Below are 26619 nucleotides of genomic sequence, written 5' to 3'. Positions count from 1 at the left end.
ATACTGACGACTTGGCAGGACATTGAGGCTTTAGTTCATTGCAGTTGCAGATTAAAAAGTCCCGTCCCCTTCTAGATCCTCAATATTCGTTCACTAAATCCTGTATCATCTCCACCGCTGTAAATCCGGAGTAGGCAAGTGATAAATTCATGACAACTATAGGTTAGTGCATGGCAATGAGCTTGGGTTAAGTACTGTCCCTTTAAAGAGTTTCGATATTCGTCCATTAAATTTTGCATCACTACCACCATGAATCTCCTTCTCTGTGATCAAGACAATACATTTTTTATCCATTGAAGGAAATTTGTGAGCGAGGAAATCCATCAGCGACCATCCTTGCTTCCATAAACGTTTGGTTCTTTTTCTTTCGCTCCGTCCTGGGCTGCTGGATGGCCAATCACGAGTAAATGTTGCATCTTTGTGCGGGAAAGGAGCAGCCGTCCTGAAAAGTTTCTCCATCCGTGTTGCGGCTTAAGGCTGAGGAGGGACGGTGTCGGTGATGGGCGCAGGACGATCCTGCAACTCCAGACAAAAGAATATCAGCCAAGCCTGTGCCACGTCACCCCAAGGCTTCTGTGCCTCTCCTTCGGTTGTACTCAAAATTTTTAGCCTCTTTTATTTATATATATATATATATATATATATATATATATATATATATATATATATATATATATATATATATATATATATATATATATATATATATATATATGTATATATATATATATATATATATATATATATATATATATATATATATATATATATATATATATATATATATATATATATATATATATATATATATACTTTTTTTTTCGTGTGTGTGTGGAAAGAAAAGAATATTTGTATGCCGGTACTATTTTTTGTCTATATAAAAACAGAATGTCCGCTACAAAAAAAAAAAAAAAAAGGCTCACTCATTCCTTTCTGCCCGTGTGTGTGTGTGTGTGTGTGTGTGTGTGTGTGTGTGTGTGTGTGTGTGTGTGTGTGTTCCAATATCATGTGAAAAGAATACCAATAAGTGTAACAGGAAGCATGCATACTGAACGAACTCGAAAAAAGTTATAATGTGAAATCAAGTTTAAAGTTATTGCATGTAATTAGCATGTATATATTTAAGCAGTAAAGTGATGGCTTAGCGAGGGAGATATTTTCTCACTTAGGCAAAACATAAAAAAAAAAAAAAAGAAAAAGAAAAATTAAACAATTTAATGTACCTATCATGAATAGTTACACTCGGTGCGTGGTAATAAAACGGAGAGTAACGGAGAGTAACGCAAGGAGTTGTAGGAATACGTGTTTTAATCTAAAGCTCCTTGTTACTACATTGCATTTGGTATGTGCTTCCTGCCACCACCCACCAGTCTTGCATTCAGTACAGAGAGCGTCTGCCGCGTGGAGGGGCGATCAGATGGGGTGCTTCAACACCTGTCATGCCGTGAACTACCAGGCAAGCGAGCACACGACCAACTGTTTTTCATTGCTTAACGAGGAGTGAGGCGTGGCGCGTCACAGGGAGGGAAGGGCAGTCGCCGACCCTCAGAATACAAGTACCAGAGACAAAAAAGAAGGAAAAATACTTCCTCCCCCTTACTTCCTCTTCTGTTCCCCAATCTCGTTCGTTCCCCCTTCACCTTGCCTCACGGGACTCCAGCCCTGATCGCCATGAGACTTCTGCTGTCATGCTTGCTATTTTTGTTGTTGATATTGTTGTTGTTGTTGTTGTTGTTGTTGGTTGTTGTTGTAGTTGGTTGTTGTTGTAGTTGTTGTTGTTGTTGTTGTTGTTGTTGTTGTTGTTGTTGCTGCTGCTGCTGCTGCTGCTGCTGCTGCTGCTGCTGCTGCTGCTGCTGCTTCTGCTGCTACTGCTACTGCTGTTTCGTTGCTGCTACTATTGTTGTTGATGTTGTTCTGGCTGCTCCAACCAATGATGATGATGATGTGATGGGGTTTATGGGAGCTATCCATAGGAAATAAAAATACGTGTGCACTGCTGACTCTGTTTTCAGGATACAGAGTGATGAAGCTTTGAACACACTCTTGCAAATAAGAGGTATGTGTAGAGAACAAAGAAAGGGAGTGGAAAAAGTAAGAGTAATAACTAAAATGGAGAAAATCCTTCTTAGAATTGACATTGTAACGCTGATGACAGTACTGATGGCGGCTGTGTTCAGAAATAACTGCCTGTGTCTACGTGCCTGAAGAGACACACGAAAGCTAAATGTAGTATGTAAATTAAATGTATAATATACTGACCATGCATGACTCAGAGTTAAATCTTATTACAAGATTCAAACAGACCAACAATTGAAGGAAAAAGAGAACAATGGAAAAATAAAACAGAAGTGAGTGAGTTAAGTCCTGTGATAAATGTGAAAATAAGAAACACGAAAAATTATCCATGTGGAACTTGGATACCACAGCATTCTGAGAAACGAAGGAAAATCTCAAGAGGCTCTTCCTCATGTATCAGACTAAAGTCGGACGTAAGGCTGGACCCTTAGGACAGACTCAGAGGGATTATCCGCAAGCCAGAAGGAAATGAGGAAGATCTAAAAATATGTCTTTTCTCGACCTTTTAGCCGCTGGAGAGGAAACAAACCGTCTATATGTTTATTGATCTTAGTGGGAAAACATGAGACAAGGCAAGGTAATGCAGGGAAGCTCAACCAAACTCTTTGCTCCAACACTACAGGAGGAATACAATAATTTAATCTCATAAACCTTTATTTGAACGAATGAGGAAGCATCTGCATCATAGCAAGTAAGGAAAGTAGTGAAATTAGCAATAGTATATAAAAGAAAATATGTTCGACTTGAAATCATAGCTAAGCCGTCGCCAGTGTGCGGTGTCTGTTGTACTGAACATGAAGCAGCGCACTCCTGAACTCCTGTCACTGCAGCGTTTCCGTTGCTTTACCGTAAAAGAAGTATTTCCTTCATGGTGTTTTCAAGAAGAATGATAATAAGTAATAAATGAAAAATATAAATAGATGATAAGTTGTATTTATTAATCAATAAACCAATGATCACTTTTATGTTGAAGTATATAAGTAATAACGAGTACATGTTAGCACATAATAAAAGTAAACATTTGTTTACTTACAACATGAATAATGATGATTTCCTTCGAATTATTTAATCATAATGAAAAAAAGTCAATGCCAGAAAGTATCTCGTGCGAAAAGATAACTATATGTTATTGCCAATAGACAATATAAGTTAAAGGTAATTAAAAAGAAAAATACCAGGAGCACTTTTAAGCACAAAAATTCACGTACAAGGAATACGGCTTCCCCGTGGCGTGGCCGCTGGGCGTGAGACGTTCAGCTGAGCTCACCCGAGAGGCGCAGAGGGAGGAATGCAGGCCGGTGTACGGGGCGTCCTCGGCCAGATTAAAGCATTGGAGATCGATAAATTACGGAGTCAACATAATTAGCATAAACTCCCGATGAAAGAAAAAGAAACTAGTGAAATTTTCCTTTGATCCAATGTTCTCTTTTATCTGACTAAGTTAAGGAGAAAGGTGACAAGAAATGAGAGGCAATATAATAAAATTTGTGGCACGAAACGAACTTAGATGCATCTGTGTGTGTGTATGTGTGTGTGTGTGTGTGTGTGTGTGTGTGTGTGTGTGTGTGTGTGTGTGTGTGTGTGTGTCTGTGTCTGTGCGTTTGCTTTGTGTTACAATGCCATATTTTCTAATTTTGCTGACCACCATATCGTTAATATCTGCAGGTCTCTCTCTCTCTCTCTTTCTTTCTCTCTGTGTGTGTGTATGTGTGTGTGTGTGTGTGTGTGTGTGTGTGTGTGTGTGTGTGTGATTCTTGTTTATAGCCAGGTCGTATGCTTATACCAAAAGCACGAATAGTTAGAGCTGAATGGTAAAGAACGCAGCCAGAGACAAAGGTGAGGAGAGCAAGGAACCCGTGACTGAGGAGGGATCAGAACTAAGTTTAAGGGCCTATGTGTCGAGGAATGGGGAAAAGGTCTGTGGAAACCGGTTGGCTGAAGAGTCTTGATGCTGACGGGATCCTATAGCTGAGAGAAAGAGGGGCTGAGGCAACAGAAGCTGATGGTGCGAGGGGCTCACAGAACTGAAACCTGAGGGGGTGAGTGGCTGAAGAAACCGTGGCGTGCGAAGAACGGGATTGAGAAAACTAGGAGCTTAAGGGTGAGAGTGTGGTGAAGCAGGGGAGAGGGGATGGCGTGCTGGTGGGGTAGGAGGCTGAGAGGAGATGAGATCACAGGCGAACATCATGAATGTGACAGGTGGAGCCACATGGTCCCCACGGAGGGAGACTCTCCATTCCTTTTCCTCAGCCCCCCAAGGTCCTGGCGCCCTGCCACCTCTCGTACATCTTTACACATTCATCCCATACACACACTCGAATGTGCTCGTCTCATAGCGCTGAACAATCTGGCAAACACATTTTCAAGATTATTTTATTCAAACTGCCTTCCCAAGCATTAAAGTTTAAAAGTGGGAAGTTTCTGCAAAGCGTCTCATTTTCTTTATTATTGCCTGACTCCTCTGCTCATATCTTTCACGCACCGCGCGACGCTCTTGTTTTGATGCGCGTTGTTTAGAAAGCATTTCTTCAAAGCGACAAATACTGCCACTCACATAAAAAAAGAAAAAAAAAGGGGGGGGTGGAACTGGCCATTTGGTTTCATGTTTGTAGTGTTCGGGTTTGTTGGGAACGGTGTTCGGTGGATGGTGTAGTGCGTGCGGCACTCGCTGAGGGGCGGCAACGTTGTCTGGCGCCATACTTTGGAGCACCGTGGTGGCGTGTTGCTTGGTGTGTTACAGCTAAAGGGAGATGCGAGGTCCGGCTTCCCTGGGCGCTGCCTGTTCAGTGAGGGAACAGTGAAAAAGGCCTTACTTGATCACTTGATCAAGATGAGGCGCCCAGTGAGCTGCGGTTTTCCTAACAGTGAGAACAAAAATAGCAAGGAAGGCTGATCCTGCAGTACACATCAGCACCTCTACTGCGCATTTACCTTCATCTACATATACGGGGGAGGGAGGATTGCATCTCTCGCGCCAAGTATCTTGCGTCATTAAAAAAAAATGATAATTTTTTTTAATGTTATGAATTACTGTAGCAATCACTGCCTTATTTCTTGTTAATTAGAGCACAAGTTACGTTTGCCTAACACAAATAACAGGTAAGTTTTCATCTCTGATCCATTCATAACCACCTCTCATGTGGAGCAGCGCGTTTGTTTTGTGTCGGTGTTACATGTACGCCGAGCAGGTGAACCACTTTCCCGCCTCTGCTACAGCCCCAGCTTCAGTTGCTTCGTGAAATTGAAGATATGAAAAATAAAAATGTGTTTACGTTTTTTTTTTTTATGTTTGTGTGCTATTTTTTATGTGTAAACATGTCTTTGTAAGGTTCATGTTTTATTAGTTTATAGCTTCTCTTTCTCGCTGAAACTAGATGGTCATAGACTTTCGACTTAATTAGGAATTTTTTTTGAGATTTTTGGGCAAGAAATAAGTGCCTTATACTGACGCCATTAGAAAGAACAAATTTTAATACTTTCTAAAACTTCTCACCTTATCTGAATTTCTTTTTGAGCAGCAGAACGACTTCCTTTCCACCTGGATGTGTTAGCGGAAAAGACTCAGAAATGAAAAGGAGACAAGAGAGAGAAAGAAGGAGAAAAAGAAAAAAAAATCAGGGGAGCAGATTATAAGACATACAAAGACAGAGAGGCAGCAAGAAAAGACATACAAACGAATTATATAAAAAGGAGGCAGAAAGGAAGGAAGTAAGAAAGGGTCGCCGGGCGGAAAGGGAGTGGGAGTGTGCCAAGGTGTAAGATGCGTTTTGGTGTGGAAAGTGTAGGAGGCAGGTGGAGAGGACGGCAGGTGGTGCTCAAAACAGGTAGAGATGCGCACTAAAAGATGCCATGCGAGACGAGAGGAGCAGAGTGGCTGAGGGCAGAAGGAAAGGAGGAAGAGAAGCGGAAGGAGGTAGAAAGGGTGGGGAGGGGTTGGGAGGGGTGGCGGTGGAGAGGGAGAGGTAAGAAGAGGTGATGGTAAGAGAGGAGGTAGCGGTGATGGAGGAGGAGGTGATGGCAGTAGATCAGGAGAAAGTCGAGGGTAATGGCAAGAGTAAAAAAAGCGGAGAGAAAAAAAAAGTGAAGGGGAAAAAGGAAAAAAAGAACGAAAAGAACAAGAAGCAGGAGCAGTAGCAACAAAAAAAAAAGAAGAAAATGATGACGATGATGATGATGATGATGATGATGATGATGATGATGATGATAATGATGATGATAAAAGTAAACTAAACAGTAAAATAAAAGTAAAAGAAAGTGAAAAGTAAAAGAAAAGGGAGAGAAAAGAAGAAGAAGAAGAAGAAGAAGACGTGGGAAAAAAAGTGAAAGATGAAGAGAAGGGAGAAAGAGAAGGAGGCGGAGGAGGAGGAGGGAAGGAAGGGGGTGTCGGTGGAGGTGAAGTTGTCGGTGTGAGAAAGCGAGAGATGTAAGGCAGCGGCAAATGTGTAGCGAAAGATGGAAAAAAAAAGAAAGGCGAGGGGATGCAGTGCTTGTGATGAAACCGACACGGAAAAAGGATGGAAAATAAAACACACACGTGGAGTCTATTTCAGGCCGGGAGGACAGGTCTGTGCAGGTGTGAGGCGGAAAGATAGGTGTAGTTTGGAGTTTGGACAGGCGTGAAAACATGTAGCGTGACGAGAAGTGTAGGGGCACATAATAGAAGACGCGGGGAGACGTATCACAAGTATGGGAGGGTGTAGGAGTGTTTACATGTGCATTGTGTAGTGGTGCAGCTTGGGTAATGACGGAAGGAAAGGTGTAGGGGTGTATGGTCATGTAGGAAGTTATGGAATCTTGTACAGGGAAGCGTGAATGTGCATTGCGTGGATAAAAGCAGAGGGAAATCTATAGAGGTGCATGACTGGTGTGGCAAGCTTTGGAAACGTGTTTCGAGGAAGTGTGAACAGCAGAGTTAAGGGCAGAAGGGAAGGTGTGAAGGCAACTAGTCCCTAGAGGAAGGTAAGAAGGGAGAGGATGCAGCACAAACGGGAAGGGCAGAGCATTACGTTATGATGCAGGTCAAGATGCTGGCAGCGACCTGCTCCTCCCATCACCTCCTATGTTAATCCTGGCTCCTCCAACATTCACAAGCACTTCCTCTCTGATCCGAAATAGATATCTATAATTCGAAAGCTTACGCAAGATGGAAGTAGAATATATTTTTTTTTTTTTACATTCTTAATTATATTTATACTTCATGATATAAGTTAAGGGTCCTATTTATTAGACACATACCTTAACCTCCCAACAGCCACTCCTACTCTACTGTATAAATTTTCATTATGCGATGACTCGCGCCAAGTAAAACTGGAGTCCTCGTCTTATTAAGTCAAGCTCAATAAGAGACCAAAGGGAATGTTCTTCATACCATTGGCAGGGTCCCGCGCAGCTCCCTGCCAACACTGCCAACACTCCGCGCCGCTACCACTATTTTCTTTTCTTCATTTATATGAAAGTTGGCAGGCTTAAAGAAAGTAAGACGATGGAAAATAATTCGTGATCATACTTGCGTGTTGCACTTGTGTCTGTTTGTAAAGGTTTGGTGGTTGTGTTTTGATACCTTGATCATGATAATGGATGAGATCATTGATTGGATTAATATTATATTATATTATATCTATTATTATTATTATTATTATTATTATTATTATTATTATTATTATTATTATTATTATTATTATTATTATTATTATCATTATTATTTTTGTTATTATTATTATTATTATTATTACTACTACTACTACTATTATTCAATCCCTCCTAATCCTCCTCCACCTGCTGGCGCTGCTATTACTACTACTACTACTACTACTACTACTACTACTACTACTGTTGTTGTTGATGTTATGGATGCTGTTGATGCTGCTGTTACCACTGGTATTTCTTCTTCTTCCTCTTCTTCTTCTTCTTCTTCTTCTTCTTCTTCTTCTTCTTCTTCTTCTCCTTTGACTACTACTATTGATAGCGCTCGTTTGCTGCATTCAGAAATCAAATGTCATTCAATAGTAACAACATCTGTGTAATCCACTATAGGTCTATGAATAAATAAGTAAATAAGCGAATACACACACGCACACACACACACACACACACACACACACACACACACACACACACACACACACACACACACACACACACACACACACACACTCATATATATATATATATATATATATATATATATATATATATATATATATATATATATATATATATATATATATATATATATATATATATATATATATATATATATATATATATATATATACGAGTATATATATATATATTGCAATGTGTGTGTGTGTGTGTGTGTGTGTGTGTGCGCGCGTTAGTGTGTATGTGCGTTAGTGTGTGTATGTGTGTGTGTGTGTGTGTGTGTTTATTATCAGTAAACTGCGTCAGCTGAAGGAAGAGGCACAGCTGGGTGTGCCGCGGCTAGGGCGGCTAACCCTGAAGGCCAACAAGCAGCACTGAGGTGGGGCGTGTGGGCGTAACAAGGTCGTCACTTGTCATCAGTCCCACCACTTCATACCTTATTATTTTTTTGTTGCCCGTCGCTATTCACTTCTGTCATCTCGCCTCTTCCCTTCCTCTTTCCCTTTCTTTCTATACACGCATTTCTCTTTTTCTCACGTGAGACTTATGTTCCCTTTTCCCCGCAGATTTACCATTCCCTTTCTTCTCGACCCGGCGCCTTTCCCTGTTGTAATGCCTTCTCCTCGACTCTATCCACTTTCCTTCTCATTCCGCCGCTTCGCCGTCTCTCTCTCCGCCTCTGTCGGCTGCCTTGCTCCCCTAGAGACGCCCGTCATATGGCTCATCAAGTCAGGTGCCAAAGTATGAGTGCCAGTGCCAGAAAACGTTTTTGCAGGGCGTCTTCCCTCCGAGGAATACCTTCTGCCTCACTTCCCGCCTCTCGCCCCACTTCAAGACACCTGTAACTTTATTAATTTGTGCATATGTTCCTGCCCTTGTGTTTCCTTTTCTTTGTTTATATTATTGCTCACCCATGTTATTTTACCCCGGAGTCCCATTCTTTCCAAAAGTATTGGGCGAGCAGAGCAAAACCTAAGGTTGTTTTCTTATGATGTTTTCCATCAGTTTTATAACCTTCCGGATATTGCTGCTTTCCCTGTCGCTTCTACCTGGTACGCCGCTTCCACGGAACACACACATATGCCTCTCTCCTGCAAGGCACACGTGCGACAGCTCCACAGGTCTTGCTTGGACTGAGTGAACAAAGATGAAGATGAAGACGAGTACCGTGTGTCGACCATTATCCACCAAGTAATAATCTTCCTTAGAGCAAAAACTGGATTCAGGATGTTTAATAAGATACGCAACAGCAACAGAAAAAGAAGCACCAGGATAACGAGGCGCTCACGATTATGATCATGAGGCATTTGGAACACTACCAGTATGTACCTGAACAGTTGTGAGGAGCCAGAGCAATAAGTCTATCTGTATGAATCTCGCCAGAACGCAGGAGATCTCCCGTCTGAGGGGCGGAGACATATTTGGCCCCGTGAGCGTACCTGCGTTGCTGCCAAGGTTATGATTAGCTGAGTGGCGCGCTGACGCCGGCGTGTTTTTATCCCGGGAGGAACGTAGCTCCTTTGGCGCCTCCCGCAGCGCTCCGTTCAGCCCTACTCCGTAGTAACAGTCTCTTCGCTCAGTCTTGCTGCTCTTAATCCTTTCTTTCCTCACCAAAAGCCTTCCTGCCTTTCCAAATCTTTTCTTTCCTCTCCAAAAAGCCTTCCTGCCTCTTCCAGTTCTTCCTTTTTTTTCCCAAAAGCCTCCCTGTCTTTCCTAATTTGTCCGTATATCCGTTGTAGTTTTCTCGCCAGTATTAATTAATCTTTCGTCAGCCCAAGAGCCGTTATGTCTTTGCGAATACTTTTCTTTCGTCCTAATGCCTCTCTACTCTCTTAATTTCCTCCTCCTCATTGTTTCTTTCTTCCTTAAAATATCTTTTATTTTTTGTTGTTTTTCTCTTACTGATTTTTTTTTTTTTCTTAGACTGGAGTTCATCTAACTCCTTTAAAGCCTTAATTTCCTGCCCTGAAACCTTCCTTCACCCTTTTATGTTACCCAAGTTTCTCCTCGCCGCCCATCAACACCTGCACTTGCCTGATGAGGTGCACATCAGGTGCCCCCTATACTCAGGCACTCTCCGGCAGCGGGCACATCCCATACATTTGTCAAGCCGCTCCAAGCCGTAAAACTCTGCGCACACGAGGAAAAACAATCCGAGTCGGTCTCTTGCTGATCAGTAACACAGTTTTCCATTTTTATGTTGTGCTCTGAGTCCACGGAGTGAAGTATCGGACGGCCTCTTCAGGGACATGCTGTTCTCGCATGGATCTGCCGTGTATTCAGAGCTGGACAGCAGGATGCGAAGGGAGGAGTGAGCCTCAGTAAGAGTCAAGCTTTCCGGTCGCAGCCCTCGTCTGGGTCTGTGTCAGTGGAGGAGGCGGCGGTGGAGGCGGAGGGTGTTCACACTGATCCCCATCCTCGCAATCCCTGCACGTGTGACCCGAAATTATATCAAAGCTTTTGTCTCTCAAGCAACACAAGGTGGAAGTGATACATTGTTCTTCCGTCTGTCTGTTCCTTGTGTGTGTGTGTGTGTGTGTGTGTGTGTGTGTGTGTGTGTGCATTTGTCTGTCTGTTTGTCTGTCTGTCTGTCAGTCAGTCTCTGTCTGCCTGTTTCTCTCTCTCTCTCTCTCTCTCTCTCTCTCTCTCTCTCTCTCTCTCTCTCTCTCTCTCTCTCTCTCTCTCTCTCTCTCTCTCTCAACAGTAAAGTCAATGGTTTCTTTCTTCACGTGTTCTCACTTCCACACTATGCAGTCGGTCGCCTGGATACACACAACTACTTCTTACCTGCGCTGCTGAAGGTTCTTGTAAAGCTTTCAAGTACACTACATCTTTACTGTGACGCAGCCTCCCCCTCTCTCCAAATGTGACGCTTCTCATCTGCCGTAACGCCTTCTCGCTGCAGTGACGTTTGCCCCTGCAGTGACGTCTCTCTTCCGTAACACCTTTACCATTGCGCCTCTACCCTTGCAACTGCGCTTCCTCCCTGCCCTGACGCCGCCACTATTCCATACAGTGATCTCCTCGTGATGATGAATAGGTCATTGCTAGAAGAGCAAACTCAAAAACTTTCCTATAACACCGTGGATCGCTATAATTGAAGCGGAACATTTCAAACGTAAATTTTCCTCTCAGTTTTACTTACGTAACATTAAATCACTGTTTATCATTTTAGCATGCAATGGTATATTATTTTTTCTACGAAGCTGATACAAGCACAACACCAAACAATAACAGTGTAATTTGTAATTGTGATTTCGTAGATTTTTCTATCGTCGAACCGTCAGGAAATGCCAGCAAGCTTTAATGCAAGATTAAACGTAACAACTCAAAACAATTTCAGAGAATATAGATGAGTAAATGAATCCAGGAATAGCAAAGGTGGGAACCATCTGTAAATTCACACACACACATACACACACACACACACACACACACACACACACACACACACACACACACACATATATATATATATATATATATATATATATATATATATATATATATATATATATATATATATATATGTGTGTGTGTGTGTGTGTGTGTGTGTGTGTGAACTAGTTGTTTCTGTGTACATGAAGGTAATTCGACACGTACACAGAAACAACTAGCTCATCCCCTTTTCTCTGCAATAAGAACACACTCACACGAACATAATCACCCCTTTTCGGAAAAAGGGTTCAGAATATTACATAAAGCAGGTACACATGCAGACATTGAAATTTTTGAAGCTGTTTATATTAAACACTTAAAACCTGAATTAAATAACCAATTATTATCATTCCAATTGTACCTCTTATAAACCTTTGCTCGGAGCTTCGGTTTCTGAGCTAGTAGTCGATCTAACTCTCACAACACCACCCTCTGTAAGTCCTCACCCTTCTACCAACGAGTGCACATCAGTTTTGTTTTACGTAGATACTCTCCTAGCTTTTCCACCATATCACTATTACTCTATACATTATCTTTGTTGTTTTTTATTTCTTTTATTTTAGTTAACAATGCGACCCACCGTCATACATATGTTGGCTCTTTTGTTTTTACTTTTCATTATTGTTATTATTTTTTGTCTTATTTAAAAAAAAAATCTTTTTTTTAATATATATATATATATATATATATATATATATATATATATATATATATATATATATATATATATATATATATATATATATATATATATATATATATATATATATATATATATATATATATATATATATATATATATATATTGTGCTAAATATATTTATATATTACAGCCTGAAGATGCTTTCTGTGAAGGTGAAACGTTGCAAGTAATAAAGTAAAAAAAAGAAAACTCTGCATGTTTTCCTTATTCATATATATATATATATATATATATATATATATATATATATATATATATATATATATATATATATATATATATATATATATATATATATATATATATATATATATATATATATATATATATATATATATATATATATATATATATATATATATATATATATATATATATATATATATATATATATATATATATATAATGATTTTTCTAGTGGTTATGTTCAGTGGAACCCAATGTGGTAGGCAAGCCTCACCTACCTCAACGTGTCATTCATTTCATTAATCTTCCTCTCTGTAGTGGTCTTTGATGGATCCAGATGCCCACCTGCACCCTTCCTTCCCTCGTTCATTAGTTCATACTCTGGCTAATTCCATTTTTTCAATTTTTTTTATTCTCTAGTTTCTTCTCTAATAGTTTGCTGTTAAGTGAAGAAGTCATGGAGTTTAGAAGTTTGGAAGCTCATTACCCATAGAAATAGCGATAGAAGATAGTTATAGATGTAACACAGCGTTGTTGAGAGAATCAACACAGTCTGCTACAGGAGAAAAGTCGATGAAACTTGAAGCTTTTCACTCCTTCGTGTTAAAAATGGCTGAGTGACCCGAACCACCACACAATGGGTAAGCAACAAGGAGGAAGAAAAGTACTGACGGAGGTGACGTAAAACACCGAACTTCACGGGAGTTGTATTAGAAAGACATGAAATATCTGCTACATGTTTTTAACAAATAACAGTTCAAGTAGAGAGAGGCAGTACTTCAGTGTCACTGAAGAAGAGGGGAAGGCTGAGGCGATTGGATAGATGAAGAGATTGAGTTTTTGAGACACTGAACAAAACAAGGTTTGCCTTGCAACATTCTGAAACAATAGAAAGATCAAAAGTTAGTCGTTGTGCGTTTTTTTCAGCGTGAACTGTTTGCTAAGCTGAGGGTGTGGAAAATGACGTTGAAAATGTAGGGTAGAATCTTCAGCGTTAGAAATGGCAGAATAAGAAGTTAAAAAGTTTGAATGAGAAGATCATTTGTGAAAAAAACAGGAATAACATTGGTGATAGATTTAGGAGAACAGGGGCCGTCAATGACAGCACTGATAAAATAGCTAAAAGAAAAACGAGACAAAAGTACAGAGATGAATAGAAGCTTTAATAGTCAAGTTTAGAAAAAAAAAAAAAATTGTGCCAGACTATATCAAAATTCTTGATATGCCTAAGGAAATAGCAGAGAGAGAGAGAGAGAGAGAGAGAGAGAGAGAGAGAGAGAGAGAGAGAGAGCAGGACTGGCAATCAGAACTACATCAAGATTACAATAAAATACCAAAGCAACATGTCACTACAAGCAATGTAACCCGCCAGCAATGTGAAGATGAGCTGAAAAGATCCGAGATCTTCAGATGATGTTTGATATTTTGATGGCTCGGCGATCCCAGGGAAAACACTTGGTGACCCCAGGGCTAAGAAAAGTTGCCCTAAAGGAAAAGGGCCAAAAGTATTATATATATGCTTATAAAAAGCCTGGCCTAATATTAATGTATTCATAAAACATATTATGTACTGACTTTATTGGCTATTAATAAATGTTTAAATGTTTAAATGTTTATATATATAAAAAAAAAAAAGATGGCGGTGTTCTGAAAGCTTCCTCCTGAAGAAGAAAAAAATCGTCATACACAGGCGGAAATACAGCAAAGGTGTTAAAAGATCAGTTAGCGTGATAATCTTGCCTCAGCCATCAAATGGTAGTGAACGCTATAGGAGTTCCAGAGTTTAATACCGCAAAAAATTATGAATGATCGAGAATACTGGTTGACTTTTCCATTAGACAGGTGGACAGAATAGTGGTGAGAAAAAATAGAAAGTATATATATATATATATATATATATATATATATATATATATATATATATATATATATATATATATATATATATATATATATATATAATTTATATATATAAGCCGTTGCTACAAGTGTAATGATGACGGTGAAGATACATCTTATATAAAGGTTATTATCTCTGCAATAAATGATTTTCAGAATAGTGCAACGCTGTCCATAATAATAATGATATCTCTCTCGTAAGCGAACAAAGGGCCTTTAGAGATAGCGATAGGAACGAACCGTGAGAGCGGCCTTCCCAACACTTGCCTGCCGTTCCTACAGCCGGGCGGGGATTACACTGAAAATCCAGCGGCTCCTGCTGCTGTATCCCTTCCACAGTAACTAAATGAAAGCCCCATTCCGAAAACCACTCCATTATTTACATTCTCAATGGATACTCGCCGACACACAGGATACACTTAAAAGAAATGCTGAAGGTGTTTGACAATATCCACGTTACCATGTAGTGGTATTCTATCACAGATCGATCGTAATAAATTTGTTAAAAGAAATTTAGCACCACTTCATCGGAGACAACTTCCACACTGATCGCTTGCTTTTGTTGTTGTTGTTTCTTGACATTTAGCAGGACAGGGGATAAAAATATATTTGAGCCACAATATATATATATATATATATATATATATATATATATATATATATATATATATATATATATATATATATATATATATATATATATATATATATATATATATATATATATATATATATATATATATATATATTCATCTATCTCAGGTCTCACTTTTCACCGCACGTCCAGTGTGTTACGCATCAAGAAGATTAAACTAAATTTTCCAAGTGGCTTTTAGCTGGCCATTTCATTTCACACTAAACGTTGATCTCATTTGTGTGTTTATACCCACTTCAGACTTTTGTTTAGAGACCTCATAGAACATTGCTAACGGTCATGAGTCACAAGAAAGGTAAAACACTCAAACAAACGGAAAAAAAACAGACAGACAGACAGACAGACAGACAGACAGATGTGTTTCATTTCACATGCTGGTATTGGACTGCCCGTAGTAAAAGAGGTGTCGAGGCTTGTGTCTCTGCTTCCACGCATGGCATGGCTTGTAAGAGCACAGTTAATATCTTCATTGTGAAGTATATCGACCATTCGAGGTGTTCTCGTGGTGGAGGATAAGGTTCTCACCAAATGTTATAGACTGAAAAGGTAATATGAGGCGCTCAGGTGTGGCAATAGCTGTTCACGGAGAGCTATCTGTTACGTACAGTACGTTCTTGTACAACAGTAGTATGTATACCCAGGATCTATCGTATGGATCCTGTGTGCGCCTGGTTCCTGCGTACCCCTTCCCGCTCTGCATGAACTTGTCATGTCACGGTAATGAACACCTCAGCACTTCCCAACGTTCGCCATACGCATTCACTGACATTGGTTACACACACACACACACACACACACACACACAGACTGCATAGGGCGTGCTTGCTGCCGAATGCAATTTTCGCTTTCCAGTGCGTATGGTCTTAAATCCTCACCGTGGCACACTCACAGGCTTTCCATTCCACCGTGCCTGTAAGCTGTGTGGAGCGGCGAAAGCTAACAAAAGGTCTTAAAATATGTAAGATTGTCGTAGTTCTATGTTGCACGATCTTGCTGCGTCCCTAATCTCTAAGACTGGCCTTTGGGGGTCCAAAGGAACGCGTTTAAGTTTTCATAAATTTTACTTGATTTGTATTATTTACATATATTTACGCTCTGACGATCATATGCGACTTCCGACAGTCCCGAAATTCCATCAAATATCTCGGAACACTTCACAGTACACTTCCGATTCAAACCACTTGACACAATTAACAATCAATGATAAAACACATCCTTCATAGATTCCGCAACTAATATTCAGTGAGGAAACACATCCTACACCTACCCAGTCCCCTTCTGTCAATATACAACACCATCGTTTTACTCTTGACTGCGTTACAACTGTTAGGCTCTACTTACTGGTACTGTGACAGGCGGCTTGCTCATCTTGGCCCTCTCTGGTCTGACAGCTCTGTCTAGCTTGTCTGTCTCCCTCTGTCTATTCCCGTCTCTTACACCTCATAATATACATGTGATGTTAGAGCGACCTTTTGCCCCAACATTTCTTCCACTGTATAAGATTTATTTTCCAATACTTCAATCATGCGTTTTATTTTCCTATAACTTTCAATAAGGTTAATTTTCGAGTAACTATAATATTCCCATATTTCGATCGTACGGTTCATTTTCGTATACTGTCAATAAGGTCCATTTTTAAGTAACTAAAATTTATCTTCCCATACTTCGATAATATAGTTTATTTTCCGTTAACTTTCATAAAGTTCATTCTCGGGTAACTTCGGTAATCGCATCTTCTAATCAGGATCAAGGAGGCGGCGTTCCCTGCGGTGTGGCGGCTGTCCGTCTTGTCCACGTCATTTGCTGCCAGTGACCTCTGTTTCCCTTGTACGAGTATACTAATTCTGTGATAGCCACCTGGGTATCTCTTCTTGTAGTCTGCTGCTATTCTCCGGTTAGTCTTGTAATGACTAGGCTGCAACAAGACTGCATCTTGTTGTTTTATTCATACCCTGCTCCCATAACCACGCGCTACACTCATTTCGTTTAGTTACCACACCGGCAACCCTAGACACATGCTACAAAGCAGTCCCAAAGGCGGTTCAGTTGGCTTTGGTGAGTTCTGAGAATGTGTTTCAGAGAGGCACAGAGCAGTATGGTCGGATAATTAGGCCGTACATAATAGTTGTTGCTTTTCTCATTTTTCCAGTTATTTGCCCTCCCCTTCTCTCTCATCGCTTTCTGCGCTCTTTATAAGCGCTTTGTATGCAAGCGTTAATCAGTATATTCGTTTTTTCCACTCCTCTCGTTTTTAAACTCAGAAGCATTCTGCCAGACTTTTTTTTCCCCACTTAAGGGCAACTAAATAAATGCCTTCAAGGGAGGGAGATAAAACACTTCTGGAGCTACATGTGCACGATCCCTTTTGGTACTATTTTTCAAAGCATGTTTAGTAGCCGTTGTTTCCTGCATTTTCATGAATGAAAAAATTTGCAAATGTATTGTTCCAAATACATGCTATAGCTATTCATCAAAATTATTTTCTCTGGGATATATGGAACTTGAGAAAATATTACAATTCAGGCCTCGTGTCACATGTCCTCCTTCAGTATCACAAAATCACGGCGAAAGTTTTTTTTTTTTTTTTCGCCAGCTATGGCAAAAAGAAAAAAAAAATGAATTATGAACATTTTACGCGCATTATCTACCCTGAAACGAAAAGAGGCTCTTTGTAAATAAGTAGATTTGAAATAATTCTATCCATGGCACACCTTCAAGATAAGGCCACGTATATGAGTAAAATGCAAGTTTTCCGTGTGAGTTGCAAAGGATACCGTTTATTTTACGAATTTCCAACATTCACACTTTTATTTTGTCTCACTCTTCCGCCAGACTGGTTGCAGAAAAATTTCTTTGTTCAGTAAGGGTGAAGCCTCGTCTTCCTGAGGGCGTCCTGCTCCCTGCCTGCCACCTGAGCCTGTCTCAACGAGATGTGGCTATTATGTTGGCGTTCACCCATGATACCTCTTCCTTAAAAGGGCAGGGAGCAAGTGTACACAGGAAAGAAGGAAGGAAAAGATTTACACGTTTACACAAGAACACTCACGCACAGTGGAAACACACGCGGCTTTGCTTTATAAAACAAACTAAAGACTGACTCTTTACTTTGCAAGCGTTAAAACTACTATAAATTGTCAGTCTTTTCTAATTACTTTTTATTGTTATAAATAATATGTTTTAATAAATGCAGTTTTAGAGAAAGGCACACATTCATACAACGAAAATAGAGATATACAGGTGCGTGCGCGCGCGCAAACACACACACACACACACACACACACACACACACACACACACACACACACACACACACACACACACACACACACACACACACATACACACTAAGAGAGAGAGAGAGAGAGAGGGAGAGAGAGAGAGAGAGAGAGAGAGAGAGAGAGAGAGAGAGAGAGAGAGAGAGAGAGACGCAGACAGTTAATACGAGTAGATAGACTGACAGGCAAACAGAAAACCATGCATATAGACGGACGGACAGAAAATAATGCAGATAGATCAACAGATAAACATAAACAATCATGCATATATATATATATATATATATATATATATATATATATATATATATATATATATATATATATATATATATATATATATATATAAACAGGCACACAGACAGACGGACAGACAAATCATGTAGACAGACGGACAGATAGAGCCAGTGAACAAAAAAAAAAGTTTTGGGTGAATAAAAAGGGAATGGGTTTGAGTTTAGAATAGAAACTGCAAAGAAATGAAGGCAATAATTTGCAGGTGCATAAATTTTAACGTAATTAATGTAATTCATTAATATACGTAATTTACATTAGCAACATTTATAATTCTTACACAATGTTTTATTCATGTATCATTTAATTCGTACTTTAATTATACAAAGCATAATAGGGATTTTGCAACCGTGGCTTGATGTTGGCGGGCGGAGGGCACGGTGACTACTCGCTCTGCCGCAGGTGTAAAAGAGAAAAGGCAGGATTTACTGTTAGATGGGGCCAATCAGCAGGGATCAGTCAGTGGGGAGAGTGTGTAGGTCCTGCGGCAAGTGGCACACGGCCAACGCAGGTCCAGAGACCCTCAGTGTACATACAGAGGTCGCTTCCCTACACGGTATCCACACCACGTTAGGCAGCTTGTAACCTCTTATGTGACGACCGTACAACCAACCTCTCTCTCTCTCTCTCTCTCTCTCTCTCTCTCTCTCTCTCTCTCTCTCTCTCTCTCTAATCTGATCTTTATGTTTATTTTTCCAAGTTTTCTCCTTTTATCTGTCTTTTTGTCTGTCTCGTATCTCTCTTTGTGCGTCTGTCCGCCGTCTTGTCCTTTGGTCTGTCTGCCGTGTTGTGGTTTTGCTTGTCTGTGAGTTAGCCTGTCTGTTTGTCTATTTGCGTGCCTCTCTCTCTTTCTCTCTCTCTCTCTCTCTCTCTCTCTCTCTCTCTCTCTCTCTCTCTCTCTCTCTCTCTCTCTCTCTCTCTCTATCACATACACACACGCAAATAAATGAATAAATAAATAAATAAATAAAAACAATGCTCCTCGTGTGTGTGGCATGACGCTGAGGAGCCCCATGTTAAATGCGCCGGGGCTATATTTCCTGTCTTCATTATGTGCTCGAGGCCGCTGAAGAGGCTTTCCTGAGAGGGGCGAGTTCCTATTGGAGACGACTTGAGTGTTTGCGTCGCTTTGTCCCGTGGAGGTCTTCATGTCGAGCCCGCGGTTATTTTCTTTTTTTATCCAGCTTCCCTTCATTCTTCCCCCTGCCACTAATGTTGCTTGGATTCTTATTACATCTGAATCACAGTAGAAAATCCAAGCTCTTGTGCTAAGGATAAATGTGTGTGTGTGTGTGTGTGTGTGTGTGTGTGTGCATGGCCTTAAAGGAAAGTTATTGGTTCAGTGGATCGAATGACTTTACATGAGTATTTCCGTCAAGCCGTAGGTGCAAGTGACTTGGTATTATACGTATAGCTGGTTAGTGCAGTGTCCAGCTGTCTATTTAACGCGCTAGATGGAATTATGTAAGGAAAGGTCTGTTATCGTCGTCATGTGTTTGTGTCTGTCTGTCGATTATGTTTACCTGCCCGCCTGTCCGTTTGTCCCTCCCTTGTCAACGTGTTTGATCAGGCTCTCTCTCTCTCTCTCTCTCTCTCTCTCTCTCTCTCTCTCTCTCTCTCTCTCTCTCTCTCTCTCTCTCTATGTGTGTGTGTGTGTGTGTGTGTGTGTGTGTGTGTGTGTGTGTGTGTGTGTGTATGTGTGTGTGTGTGTGTGTGTGTGTGTGTGTGTGTGTGTGTGTGTGCTCAAAATTTTCCTTAAATTTTAAACAACAACCACTACAACTCATCTTCTCACCCATTACTCCCTTGTACCTTTCATATTTTCGACACAACGTCTCCTAAGCCTACTGAGAATCTCCTTGCAAAACCTTGCCAGATTCTAGAAAACGAAGAACTTGAGAGGAAAAGCTAAACTCCTCACTGCAATTAGAACACACTAAGAAATCAAGGAAGTGCCACTATTGTACCGTTCTGCAGTGCCATCGTACAAGTCTCTATTTCCCCCTCCTCTGTGCCATGGATCTGAGCCGACTGGCATTCTTTTGTTCTGTAACCAGTCTTTTCGTCGTCGTTTCTCCTCGTAAATTTATCACTTCATTTTGGTTTTCTTCTTCGGTTCTTTCTCCTTTGATGTGGACTCAGTGCACGTCTCGCCTGTCGCATGAAAACCTTCCCTTTCATTTTCTATTGATCTTTATATTCAGGATATTAATTAGACTCATATATTGGGCTCTCTCTCTCTCTCTCTCTCTCTCTCTCTCTCTCTCTCTCTCTCTCTCTCTCCTCTCTCTCTCTCTCTCTCTCTCTCTCTCTCTTCTACTCACACACCGTCTCTCTCTCTCTTTCCACAACAGGAAAGAGCACTGGGATCGTCACCAACACACGCATCACGCATGGCACCCCTTCCGCCCTCTACGCTCGCAGCCCCTCTAGGTATTGGGAGGACGATGCCAAGATCCCTGACCACTCCCACTCCTCCTGCAAGGACATCGCACGCCAGTTAGTGGAGGACGAACCAGGGAAGAACATTAACGTGAGTATCGTACAAAGAGGATGAGGAAAGGATGGAGAAGGAGACAGGTGAGGACTGATTCAAGGTGGATAGTCTGGATTTAGTAGGGAAGGGAAGGTGTAAAGGAAGGCGAGGGTGGAAGTGCAAAGGAAAGTACGGTACAGAAAAAAAAATAATAAAGGGTCAGTATAAAAAAAGTTTCGTATCCACAGCGAGAGTGAAACATTCCCAGAACAACGAAATATTTATTCTTCCCTCTTCTGCGTAGCGCTTGAATGAAGGTTCTTCGTCTCCTTCACCGCCTCATCACTGTGAAGGAAACTTGTCCCTGCGATGTGCAATTTTAGTGAAGGCTGAATTTTGTTCCTCCCTTTTTTTCTCCATTGTATTATCTTTCGTAGCCAATTTCCTTCACTCGCTTTGTCTTTTGTCCACTGTATCTCCACTTCTCCCCCTCCCTCCGTCTTGTCTTCCACTTCCTGCCCCCCCTCCTCCTCTGCTTCCACTTCTTCATACCCTGGAGCTGTTGTGGCAGGAGGGAGAGGGGTAGGCGGGAGAGAAGAAGAACCCATCACCAGAAACATCATATTTTCAGAACATCCACCAATGCAGAATTTTCCAATACTTTCAGGTCCGGACTTCCGTCTCCACCGGCAGTAAACAGAGCCTTTTTATTATACTAGAATTTCCGTCACGCCGTTTCTTTTCTCTTCCATCTCCAATATTCTTTCCACTCAACATTTTTAGCTAGTGTCCCCGCTCGTCCATAGGTAATTCAATAGTGTTCTTTGCGAGGTCATATTGTCCGTCTTTTATTGGATCGTGGGTCGCATGCGTTTCCCGCGGAGCTCTCTCGGGAAAATTAATGCATCCGATAACATTGTTTTCGTCTTGCTTGATCCGGAGGTCCCCGGCCATGCAGATACCCTGAAGAGCGTTAAGATTAGCTCGAAGGCGAGGCTTGGAACTGAGATTTGAGCCGGTATAGCGCTATGGCGATTCTCACCTTAATAAAAACAGTATCCCAGATTAGGGTGACATTGAATTAAAGGGAAGTGATTGCATGTACAAGTATGTATTTAAGGTAACTTTTGGCTACAAAAGCAAGAGGCAAGTAGAAGCAAGAAGTTATCCCTTTCTAAAGGCACTGAGAAACATTTATTCCTTGTGTTTCTCTTTGTCTTTTGGTTTTCTTGTTTGTTCTCAGTACTCAATAAAATACATATAATAATTTTGTCCACAGCATCTCCAGCTCATCGGTGGTGTCACATTTAATTAAGAAGTTGTGTTTGTTAGGATGACGGTAAATGCGTGACTACTTCAAATACACTACACCAGACCACCAGTGGCCGGTGTTTGTGCCTCGACACTGTTCACATTCAGCTCACCTCGTCGTGAATTGTTTTTGTGTGGCGCCCTGATCTTGATGGAGGTTTGTTCTAGACTTCATAACAGTCTCCACAAATTACGCCACATCTCATCTTTTATTTTAGCAGCACTCTGTGAGGCGTAAGCGTGGGGAATAGGGCACATTCACAACGAGGCTGCAACATCCACACCCTGGTCACGAGGGAAGGACCGCGACGCACCGCCATGAATTCCCCGCACGATTCTTACATTTTCAATATAAATTTGTTTGTTTCGTAAATATTCCAGTTTTGCAAAAGGTCTAAATTATGCAAAACTGAGTTATGTGCGTAAATGTTTAAAGAAACTACATATCAACCTTTTATATGAAGTGATATAACACTGCAAACTTAATGAAATAATGGAATGTGTTTTTGTTCATCATAACTTAAATTTCCCATGCGCTTTGCATTATAGTAGAGGTTCTTCTCAGCGATCCACCTACAAATATAAGCCAGTCTTGTTTCCTTGTTGGGATGTTGTCCTTTAATCTTCACCTATGACCCTGTCCTGTAAACAAGTGCAGAACAAACATGAACAAATTAGCAGCAGGCTCACTTCAGAAATGACTGACGCTTGTTTAAGTGGCCAGAAAACGCGAGACGGTCTCGAGTAGTTAATATCCTTATTAATTCTTATCAGAAGAGTAAATGTGTTTATTTTATAATAGACGTTGCTAGATAAAGCAACTCATGTGTTGTCTCTTGTGAATGAAACATGCTGTATATTTTAGGAAGACAAATGAGATTGTCAATAATGATGTGACAGGTTCGGATCCTGCGCGCGTTAGGCTTGTTATTTTTGCATAAATATACCCCTTTCGTATTATGTTTTTACGTCAAAAGGTGTCTGCATTAGGCATTCATATAAAACATTATCGATAGGAGTATTAACCATTTTTATAGCTGTTTTTTTTTTTTTCAGATCAATCCTAAGATCACACGTTCCTTGACTATGTTTTCATAGAAGCCTTTTTTTTTTTATGTAGTATTTATGTTGCCTGGCGGGTCGTGGCCTCAAGCTGTTGTTCCTCCCCAGGTGCTGATGGGTGGCGGGCGGCGCCACTGGCTGCCCCTCACTGATTTCGACAGGGAGGAGAGGAACCAGAGGGGACGCAGGACTGACGGCAGGAACCTCCTCGACGACTGGGTGCGAGACAAGAAGGCACGCGATCTTAACGCAGAGTATGTGTGGAACAAAGCACAGTTCGACAAGGTGGATCCAAGACACACCGACTACCTGTTGGGTGAGGCCTTGCCCACAGTTGTTTTCCCTTTGGTTGAGGTGGGAGTGGGGGATGGGCGGCATATTTAGGCATCACCGTATATATATATATATATATATATATATATATATATATATATATATATATATATATATATATATATATATATATATATATATATATATATTTATATATATATATATATATATATATATATAGTGATGCCTAAGTATGCCACCCATGCCCCACTCCCTCCTCAACCTCATATATATATATATATATATATATATATATATATATATATATATATATATATATATATATATATATATATATATATATATATATATATATATATATATATATATATATATATATATTTTTTTTTTATTATTCCTTTTTATAAATGAAAGCCAAAAATGTAAAATGGCTAGAGGGTCTGTTTTTGGAATAATAAAGCCTAAATTCGAATCCAGGTAAACTATGATAGCCCAGGTATGGTACTCAACACTGAACTAGGATGCCAAGCTGAGGCGTTCTTTGCCCTCAGGATCAATGACCGGAGAGGCTTATCATTTTCCGAGCAACCTTAGTTCATCTCACACGCCAGACCCTTCATCTCTCGGCTCTTGATCAAAATCTCAGCTTGGCTTCCTGTGGTTCTGGTTATTTTGTAATCTTTTGTTGTTTTGAAGCAACCACCCATTTAGAGGAACGCTTTCTTGACCTGGTGTGTAATAAACTCAACAGGACGCAGGTGTATTGGTTGGTGTAATGCAGAATGAAACGTACGAGTATGAAGTGTAGTTTGTGTGACAGAATATTTGTGCAATGTGTTGGTCTCTTCCATCACAAAGGTGCGGTGCAATATACAGCCGTGGTGAGCGAAGTGGACGCTTCCACACCACTGCCCAGAGTGGGGAGGCCAAGGTCGTCGAGATAAACAGAGTGGATAAGCGTCGTCTATCAATCTTGTATTTTTAAGATCATATATATCTGTAAAGGCTAAAAAGTAAAGGGAAATAAATCATTATGTATTAACATTTAAGAAATACTTCTTTCTCTAAGTTGAATATTTGTAAGGTGACGTTCATGAGATACATTAGACTTTGAAAAAATATGTCCGTGTTTTTATCACATGAAATAATATTCATTGATTTTCCTTGTTTTAAGAGATCTTTTAGGATAGAAGAAAGCTCCGTCTGAGTTAATTAACATGCCAGCTTCTTGACCGCGAAAACCACCCTTAAGGCCCGCCACTGCCTCAGTATTTATCCTGGCGTATCGTTGAGTAATTTTCAAGTCACCCGCACGTCGGCCGTTCACAGTAACCTTCATCCAGATTTCTGAGAAGAGGAACAACACCAGCTGCGTAAAAATATTTCACCACCTCCATATGCGTTCGGTGTGCCTCCTGCATATTTATAGCCTGGCAGGTCACACGGGTGTTGGTTTGAATATTGACATAATTAATGAAGTCCAATGTGATGGTCCACAATCTAACTGGTCAGGCGGCGGGTCGCGGGCTGCCGGGAGGGTTTCAATGTCACGCGCATCATTCTGAGTGGCGCTCTGTCTGTTTAGTTTGACGTCATGAAGGAGAAGGCACACACTCGCCCTTACGCCCGAAGTTGCGTCAGTTACCCTCGACAGCACTTTTTTTTTTTGTCACACACTCACTTGTGGATGTCTGATACACTCCCATCGGCACATGGTGCTGCAGGTGCAGGTTGTGCTAATAAGAGTTGGTGGTGTTCATATATCCGTAACATAGATTTAAATCCTCCGCGACAATCTTAACAACGAAAACTGGTTCAATGGCCGATGCACGAAAAATTTATATCCTGCGATGTGACAAAAAAGAGCAGTCAGAGGAACTAGAATGCCACGTGACGACGAACCCTCTTAAGAAACGCATTGAACTTAAATCTTCAGTTTAAATACATTTTCACCTCGTTTGTGAATATCGATTCATTTGTAAACTCACATTTAATCAGTCTTGAGGAATATATACACTACCCAAATATTAAAGTAAAAGTCTTCAGTAATCTCCACCGTATTGTAGGAATTAGTCAGGAGAAACCAGATGGCTGTTTATGATTCTTTATGATTGATTATGTCCTTTTACAGGTACAGCATTGACGCACTTCAAGCCTCTACAACCACTCTGTCATTCATTTATTTTATCTGCTCATTTTTCAGTTGCAGTTCTTCCCCATTTACAATATTCACAAATTCCAACTCAACTCTTTTGCAGTGTGGCATCCACCATGACCTGCATCACAACTCAGTCCTCTTGCAACTTTTGCTTCATAATTATTCATTCATATCCTGCTTCATCCCAACGCGCCACAGTGCCCTGGTGACCGCTTAACTCTTCCACAACTCCACCATTCCATCTTTGATAACTCCACCATTCCACCTCTGATAACCACCATTCCGCCTTTGATAACTCCACCATTCCGTCTCTGATAACCCCACCATTCCACCTAACCTAACCACCATTCCATTCTTTTTTATAACCCCACCATTCATCCTCTGATAACTCCACCACTCCACCTCTGATAACTCCTCTGTCACTTCTGATAACTTCACCAGTCTACCTCTGCTAACTCCACCATTCCATTCTTTTTTATAACTCCACATTCCACCTCTGATAACTCCACCATTCCATCTCTGATAACCACCATTCCGCCTCTGATAACTCCACATTCCACCTTTAATAATTCCACACCTCCACCTTTTCTCAGCACCATTTCCCTGTCCGGCACAACCACACGCACTTCAGGAATCCATCTTGTCCACCTCGTCTCTCTCTCTCTCTCTCTCTCTCTCTCTCTCTCTCTC

The 26619-nt window shown here is 40.6% G+C and overlaps 1 protein-coding gene across 2 annotated transcripts in view; it reads left to right on the top strand.

Annotated features, from left to right (window-relative positions):
* The window catches only part of LOC135093357 (alkaline phosphatase, tissue-nonspecific isozyme-like), a 90770-nt gene that overhangs the window by 38523 nt on the left and 25628 nt on the right, over nucleotides 1-26619 (top strand). For both annotated transcript variants that reach the window (XM_063992588.1, XM_063992589.1), the window contains exons 2-3: nucleotides 20983-21161; nucleotides 23586-23793. In XM_063992588.1, coding sequence (XP_063848658.1) covers nucleotides 20983-21161; nucleotides 23586-23793 — 387 coding nt within the window. The remainder of the gene's footprint in view (nucleotides 1-20982; nucleotides 21162-23585; nucleotides 23794-26619) is intronic.

This window comes from Scylla paramamosain, chromosome 42 (genome assembly GCF_035594125.1).
Source record: "Scylla paramamosain isolate STU-SP2022 chromosome 42, ASM3559412v1, whole genome shotgun sequence".
NCBI classification, from domain to species: domain Eukaryota; kingdom Metazoa; phylum Arthropoda; class Malacostraca; order Decapoda; family Portunidae; genus Scylla; species Scylla paramamosain.
The sequence above is the reverse complement of the archived record's forward strand: the minus strand, read 5'-3'. Positions and strand labels throughout refer to the sequence as shown.